General features: G+C 27.9%; 1 protein-coding gene across 1 annotated transcript; it reads right to left on the bottom strand.

Annotated features, from left to right (window-relative positions):
• Positions 1–2,349: 2,349 nt before the first annotated feature.
• LOC112679552 (probable Golgi SNAP receptor complex member 2) lies at positions 2,350–4,030 on the bottom strand. Its single transcript, XM_025549404.1, has 4 exons — positions 3,669–4,030; positions 3,464–3,569; positions 2,684–2,830; positions 2,350–2,626 (listed from the first exon to the last, which is right to left on the bottom strand). Exons 1-4 carry the CDS (start codon positions 3,794–3,796, stop codon positions 2,381–2,383), a joined length of 627 nt encoding a protein of 208 aa, XP_025405189.1. The 5' UTR covers positions 3,797–4,030; the 3' UTR covers positions 2,350–2,380.
• Between the last annotated feature and the right edge of the window lie 4,824 nt (positions 4,031–8,854).

Here is an 8,854-nt window from a genome sequence, read left to right on the forward strand (position 1 = left end):
ATATATATATATATATATATATATATATATATATATATATATATATAATTAATGTATGAAAATGTCATATCTAAAGAGTGGATTTAATTTATATTGCAACTTTTTATTGATACCCAGTAAATCAAATCTGATCAAATATGTATACGAATCAGATTAATTACAGTCTTCCTATTTAATTTAATAATGCAATTTCTTCCAATTATTGCAATTTTTGTATACTTCACCTGATGAAATATACAAATTATTAATTCCAAAGTGATTTTACAAAAAAAATATAACTACGACGTACATTTTTGCAATGCATCTTCATTGCAAATTTGGCATCGTTTTAGTGCAATTTTAAAATATTTTTAATGCAATTATATCCGGTCTTAAGTCATATATTGACTAAACTAATGGTTTTAACTACCACCAACTATACCTACATCATTTCATTTAAATTTAAAATCTTGGATGTTCTAAAAAGAAGTATAAGGTATAAGTAGAAAATTGCTGATACAGTAATATATGGGCCATATTATAAATTTTAATGATCTCTGTAAAAAAATATAAAACAGCAGTATAGCATAGTTAAGATAAAAATGAAAAGTATATTAAATACTCGTCATTTAAATCAGCTTTATTAATTTATAATACATGCAATTTACTTGAAAATAAAAATATATTTAGTTAACCTTTGACTTCTGAATGTTTGCTATTTTTAGAAAAGATAAATATTACACAAATTTCAACACATAAATATTACAAATATAGACAAGGCAATTGCTTGAATCAGCTATAATTTTTATAATAACTCAATAACTCTTAAATATAAAAATAAAATTTCAAAGAATTATATTTGTTCTTTAAAAACAAGTACATTAAAAATAATATAAAAAAAAATTAAAATTATTCAATTGATCTATATTAATAGTTGTACTGTAAGACTACTTTATCACCACCATTAGTGGCTTGTTGATCTAATTTTTGGTTACGGTTAAACATATCTATATATGGTACCCTACACTTCTACTGATGGTTTTATATAACTCACCAAAACATAAAATTTAATATTTACAAAATATACCTTTATAATTTGTTAGTTATTTAATTCATCACACTCGATGATGTAGGATACAATATTGAACAAATTATTATTAAACTTAAAATGGCAATACCCCCCAAATTTTGATGGAGTAATTGCTTCAATATAATATCTTTACCATGTCACCGACTTCCACAGACAGTTTTCATAATATAAAAGTGTACTGCAGAAATTATTTAATTTCAATTGCATTATAAGAGATCATTTTCTTTTTACCGTCTGCTACATTCTATGTTTCAATAAATTTGCCATCACTATATATTGTATAGATATTATACTAGTGTTAACTAAGTAGATCACACTCAAAATTAATGGCTTTTTTTCAATATCTATGAAGTTAGACATACATTTTAGGTGTACTTAATATGATACTTTTCTTCAAATTACTAATTAGGTGTTTTTAATAAATATTAAGACTTATTTTTTTTTATATAACAAAATGAGTTTCACAAAAAAAAAAATATATAACGATTGTCATTATGAGGTATTATTATAGTACTCTTTACCATAATCCTTATTATTTTATTTTAGAATAGTTTATTGTTTAAAGAAAATAATTTATCTTTAAAACATTTCTTTTCATATATTTTTGTAAAATTATTTTCCTAATTGATTATAAAATACGTTTCTAAAATAAAGTAATATTTATAATAGGTTGCAAAGATATATTTTTTGAGAATAATTTCCCAACATAATTTAAAGCCCATCAAATTGCTTAACATTTGTTAATCCAGATTCATACCAAAAATGTTACATTTAATCAGAAAAAATAAAAAAAAATAGTTTTAGACATAAACATATTAATTTCAGTTACTACTTCAGTATAACTATCAAATGGTAATTTTTTTTATTTTATGTAAATTATACAACAGTTAATACCAGATAGATATAAAAAAAAAAAGTATTACATCAAAGGGAATTTCTTTTCTTTATGATAAAGATAATAAAAATTATTTTGAATCAAATAATGAGTAAAGGGGATTTTCATATTTTGTATATTAATTAATATATAACAAAAAGGTAACAAGTAAAAAAATAATTTTATGTCCAGCTCTTAAAAAAAATGTATTTAATAAATTATAATAGTTTCTTAGTTTTCATCATAGTAATAATAACAGTTTCATTTGAATGTAATTAATGTTAATAAAACATGTTTAGTAATAAGTCTTTATGGTTATTTTACCAATAATTGAATAACAGTTAATATCTAATAGATTTTAACTGTAAATAACATATGGTGTAACAAAAGATAAAAAATTATAAAGTTCATAAAAACAAATAAAAAACATTTATTCGTTAACTGAAATATATCATAACTATAACTATAAGAAGAATTGTGATTGCCATTCCACCATATAATATATACCTATCTTCTTTTAACCTTTTTTCGATATACTTCATAGTTGTATTGGACAGTCTCAGAGAACCAAAGATTCCAGCTAAACGGTTACGGGTTGCTGTTAATCGATCACGTTGTTCACGCAAACTTTGAAGCATACTGGCACCAGATCCTAATAAGTCATCAACACCTCGATGTGCTCCCTGATATAGACAATACAATTAATTTATAATTATATGTTTACATTTAAATCAACGAACCTGAAGTGAATTTTGATGTTGTATGGAACTATCAATCAATATTGTTGTATCTGCATTTCTAGTGAACCTACGATTCAATAGTTCTTCACGTTCCTGTTCAGCTCTCAATCTCTTCAGCTGATTTTGCTGATGCGTTTTCAATGCAGACTATAACATTGAGTATATATTAATAAAAATGTATTACTCGTCCGAATAACAGTATTCTAAAATAGCATAATGGACAATATTCACCCATGACATACCTCTTTTCCACAACTTTATATTTAGGTTAACCAGTAGTGTTCCCATAGAGTATATTACAAATACACCGTATAATTTCAATATTATTTTGAACATTCACAGGAATACTATGTTTACTCTCAAGTCTTCAGCACTTCACGGTGAATTATAAAATATAATTATTTTTACAGATTTTTATTTTGTAGTAGACATTGAGTTTCTCTCAGACAAATATTGTATTACAATGAATTAATTATTGTCAGTACACTATATATTTGTGATGTATCAATTCCTTTGAATTTTCTTATTTAATGCATATTTATTTAAAAAATAAAAATGTATAAATCTCAATTAGTTGTTAATATTTAAGACCCTTACAACTACCACTACCATCTAAATCATAAAAATGTCCATATTCAGACAATTATCGGTATAGTATCTCTAATCAAAATTTATGGGAATATCACCCAGGTTAACATACTGCATGTGAAGTTTGAAGGATATTAAAAAAATGTGTATGTTTTCCTTACAGCACCCAGCTAGTCAATGGCTATTGTTTACCTGTAAATGCTGGTAATCGTATTTAAGTTGATCCACACGTAGTTTGGCATTATGACGTCTGGACACGGGCTCTTTGTGCACGAGAATATCGAGATGTTCACAGTTCCTAAAAACATACATAATACAAATTGATAAGAAGCTATTTCCAAAAGGAAAACAACACTTCTATAAAACTAGACATATGTAAGTGAATCATATAGATTACTGTGAAATGGTTAGTATTTTGGATTGCACATCAGCTTCAACCAGTTCAGATCTCGAGCTCTCCAATCTGTGGAACAGTTCTTGTGTTTCCAGTATCAATCTGTTCGTCTGATGGTATAAATTTTCCATCGTATTGCGTGCACAACTACTGATAATAGAACCGACTTCACAACGATATTCTGGATTGAATTATTACAAAGCTGTTCATCAATCGAACCGGTAGTGGTGGGCGACGTTTAACCCACAACAGCATTACGAATATTGGCGAAAAAAACAAAGCGGAATAACTGCTTCGTGTAGTTAAAGCGACGAGACGCCAACGGATAATGACTCTTTTTTTTGAAATGCTGATAACAGCTAACAGACACGTAGCCACCTAACCAGCCACGAACGGTTCCGAAAGGTAGGCGGAGATTTGCATTCATGGTCAGTGTTAACAGCTGCGCACATGGGTTGGGCGATAAAATATGTGAGGGAAACATCCCCACTGTACATTTTAAATTACGTACGTTGTATGGGAAGATTTTTCTCCTTACGATCGTAATATTTAACTCAAGTTCAGTTAAAAGAACTTCATCAGATTATTGGAAATTATTTAGACTTTACAAAACTATCATGCTTAACTATTATGCAGAAGTACTAGAATTAGAGGAAATCGAAAATGTACACAAAATATCCATGGCTAAATTAATAGATTATCTTGCAACTTATACTTCATTCAATACAATAATAATAAATATTTCTAGAGTTCTAGCGGCCAAGCCACACAGTGTAGACGTAGAACGTTTCATAAATACAAGTAATATTTTAAAATCTTCAGATCGTCAAAGTCTTCTTGTTGAAACAGAAAATGAATATTTGTTCGTCCAATTTGACATGCCACTTTAAATATTATGGGATATAAGACCTGTAACTTTGTTATGGATAAACTCATAAACCGTCGATTAAAAAAAACTTCCAAAGCACGAGAATAAGGTTGGTTTAAAGGCATTTTTGATCACTCGTTGAATTCTGAAGGCTTAAAAACAGATGATGTCTTAGAAGAGGAGGATATAAATCATTAAAAAAAAAAGAAAATTATATATATATAAAATATATTATCGTTATTTAGATATTTGTATTGTATTGTAAAATTGTAGTTAATAATTTCTAACAAGTACCTATTCAAAGTAAAAGTATAATATTGACATATTTTAATTATTTACTCACTAGGTACCTATGCCTCGAAATGTTTGGAATTAAAAGCATTTTTACGTAGGTAATCAATTCATATAACTGAGATTGCGTAATAAAAATAAATCAATTTAAATAGGTAGTGGTATACGTATAACAGAAAAGATCCGTATACGCGATGGTTAAAATTCTAAAATATCAATATACAATTTATTTGGGGAGGGGGTAAGTATTATAATCCAAATAAATTTTATAAAACAAACTTTTTAGTGTGTTTGGGCAGTAGGTAATAATCCTTAGAATAAGCCCTGTCTAGGGCTGTACGGGAGCGTAATGACGGTGCGTCTTAATATTTCAACTAGACTAAAACGCCTGGGGGTGACTATCCTCATTCAAATACCCTGCCCTTTAAAGCTGGGGCGTATCTAGAAATCGTTTATGGGGTAGAGACGTATAGCCATAAATATATGTAGGATATATGTATGATAAGTTGTAGCTTTAGAGCGCGACCCTCTTTTGGATCCACGCTTGCTTTAACGCGACCCTGATAATAATAAATGAAATATTTTATATTATAAAGAATCACAATTTTAATCAGCGGTCCACGATCATGTTTAAAATATTTTTCTACAACATTGTATGGTTTGACATCATCACATATTATGTTCGGATTATACATATTATGTACACATATGATGTTATTACATCCAGTGGCGCACCCAAGGTTAGGAATACATATTATTATACCTTATTACTTTGTCACTAATAATTATTATAATTGTATTGAATTGTTTTTTTTTTCAAATTTGTTTATTTTGTAAGATATAAGTTTAATATAATAGTAATGGTACATGATAAATTGTTTGTTTTTGAGGAAATTATTACTAGATTTATGGATACTAGCGTATTCTAAGTACTAGCGATTACTATTTACTATGTGGTAATCAGGGCCGAATTTAAGGGGGGGGGCATTGGCTACAACTGCCCTGGGCGCAAGTTTTTTGGGGGCACCAACATTTTGTGGTCGTTAATTATTTGCTAACTTGTGAATTATTGAACTTTTAAAATTATTTTGAAATTATTATTTTTTTTATTTTTAATAACAGTATCATAAATTAATGTTAATGTATTTAATTTATTAATAAATATTATTAATATATTTCTAACAATATAGCTATCAGCAATATAGAATATTATTAATATAGGTACCTATTATCAGTTCCCAAGTTTGTTGTAATAATGTCAATAAATATATAGTTATTTATAATAATACGGTGTATTATGTTATCGCATGTAGCGTGCGTTGGTGTGCCTACTACACAAAAAAAGCATTGATTTTAGAATATCTGTAAAGGTACGGTTTCCCTGCAGCGTCTAGACGCGATAGAACGACGCGTCTTGACGCGGCGTCTGAACGCTGCGTTTACCCTGTTTTCTCTGTAGCGTCAGACGCTGCAAATTTTATTATTTTATCCCATTCTTTTAGTACTACTGCGACCGTTGTCTCTTCCACACGTAGTTTCCACATACCTATGATCTGATTTTTTGATTTTTAAAAATGAATCAACATTTTATTTTGAACAGTATCATTAATAATAATAATACTATTTGCGAATTGTTGTTTCGTAATGAAGAAATTGAAAATGAATTACTTATGAACTTTATTCCAAAAAAAAGAAAACCTTTCAAAAGTTTGTTTTCCACAAGGAAATCCGAAGGGTTCTTTAAAAGTTTGATTAGTGGACATCTTATTAACGACGATGAAAAATGTCGGGAATTTCGGGAATTTCTCCAGGCGTCTTGACGCAACACTGGTCCGGACCGGTACTGACGCCGGACGCCGCGTCAAAGCGATTGGCCCGTCGCGTCAAACGCGAGTAGCGAAACCAGTCATACACAAAATACATAATCTAGGGTCTTGGCGTCTAGATGCAGCGTCTAGACGCTGCAGGGAAACCGTACCTTTAAGTTCATGAGGATCTATCACCTATATTTTCCGTGGATAGGCTCCTCAGAGGGGGGCCAATTTTTTTTTTTTTGCCCCGGGGCCCAAAATTACTAAATATGACACTGGTGGTAATAGTTATAAAAAAAAAAAAAAATATTTAAAAATTTTTTTTATTGATCTTAAAATACATCGAATTAGTCTATGTAAGTACATTGGGCAGAGGCATCCTTAGAGCAGGACGAGCGGCGCCCTACGCTCTCATCACAGTTGAACAGCCGTTGCTTTCATAGATCATAGATACAATAAAAAAAAGTTAAATTTATGAGCAAAAAAAATGTACATATCATTTTTTTTCATGTAAAATTGTTTACTATATAATTGATTTATATACTTATTCATATTGTTGTAAGTGCAAGGTACTATATTTATTAAGACTATTTGCACACGTTTGAGTTCCAATATGCAACTGACGCGCGATAATGATACTTTCGACATTTAAGGCCCTGCAATTTTACTCTGCCCCGAGCCCCGCAAATCATCTGAACATTGGGATATTTAGATTTTTAGCAATTCATAGATTTTATATTTAACTATAAAATTCAGATTAATGGTAATTGTTTATTAATTTATAAGGAAAATATAAAAATTTGTGAGACCCCAAACAAAAAATCCTGGGTGCGTGCCCGATTACATAATTACGTTTTATGTAATTGGTACGTAATTTATTAGAGCGAAAACAAGTATATCTAATTCGAGCCACGGATATTCTCGGGGGCAACCTTTTGTCAAAAATATTTATTAAAATTGACAAACATAATTTAGAATGAAAATAGGTTCAGGCGCCACTGTATGTCACTCTGTATTCACAAATAGTTTGAATGTCTTTTTCCAATATATGTTTACCCAATGGATTTTGAGAAGTAATATTTATTTCTCAATAAATTCTATGCACCTTTGTTCATAATTTCAACTATTTTAAAAAATATTAAAAACAAAAATTACTAAGAAAATCACAATGGCAGAATTGATTACTTGAATTTTATAGTATTGAAATATATAATGGCTTTTGTATTATATTAGGTGATTTTGTCATTAGTTATTAAATGAATTCCTTAAAATTGCAGTACAAAAATATATTTTTGTTTATTTACACGGCTACATATTGATCATTTATCAAAAGCAAACCTTTTTCTAGACATATTAATCAATTAGAAAGCAGAAAGGAAACTAAGTTAATTTTCAATATATTATTTAAATATTATAAAAAAATATAATTACTACTGATTTTTGTACAATAGCAAAGTATTGAACCAATGAAATGTCTTCCATTAATCTGTGGCCTATGGTATTTTTGTATATTTTTTGTTATCTTTAGATATGTTTAAAGCATTATTTTTATTAATTTAAACATGAATTGAAATTCATTAAATACAAATCATAATAACAAAAAAAAAAAGAAATTGAAGTTTCGGTTCATGTTTTAAAATGGTTAGCGAAAAAGCAAATTACAAAAAAAATATAAATAAATTAACATATTAGGTATCATTTTAATAACATTATTAAACCATACATTTTTAATATTTTGACAGTAAAGGAAAATGATGTTCATATATAGCATTAGAGATTATATTACACTATAATATTAATAAAATAATTGATACAACATCCTTGGATTACCAATATACAAATCATTAATTTATATAAAATAAAATATATTATCAAGTGAAATTATATAATTCTACAGTCATTCTATAGTTTATTTTCAGAATTAAAAAACAAATACCTTAAGTATTATATTTAAATTGTATTAACTTTTCTGTTTTGTACTTGGAATAAGACAGACATATATTCTGTCATACACAGTATTATACAGTTAATAAATGTAATTCATATATTATGAATTCAAGATAGTTAACTTATAATATTACACAATTCAGAGCCTATTATGATGGGTTATAATTATTGGTGTTTTCTTACAATATTATTTGTTTAATATCCTAATAAATATAATGTATATTATTACAATAAAAATAATTAAATATATAAGAGTAATGATTAAATAAAAA

Source organism: Sipha flava, unplaced genomic scaffold (genome assembly GCF_003268045.1).
Source record: "Sipha flava isolate LNK unplaced genomic scaffold, YSA_version1 164_pilon_pilon, whole genome shotgun sequence".
Taxonomy (NCBI): Eukaryota; Metazoa; Arthropoda; class Insecta; order Hemiptera; family Aphididae; genus Sipha; species Sipha flava.

What these genes read in the sequence shown, in the direction of transcription:
- LOC112679552 (XM_025549404.1), bottom strand. Translation starts at nt 3,796, where the DNA reads ATGGAAAATTTATACCATCAGACGAACAGATTGATACTGGAAACACAA. An exon ending in AAAATACTAACCATTTCACA is followed by an intron (nt 3,570 to 3,668) that starts GTAATCTATATG and finishes GTATGTTTTTAG; the next exon opens with GAACTGTGAACATCTCGATA. An exon ending in ACGATTACCAGCATTTACAG is followed by an intron (nt 2,831 to 3,463) that starts GTAAACAATAGC and finishes TCAATGTTATAG; the next exon opens with TCTGCATTGAAAACGCATCA.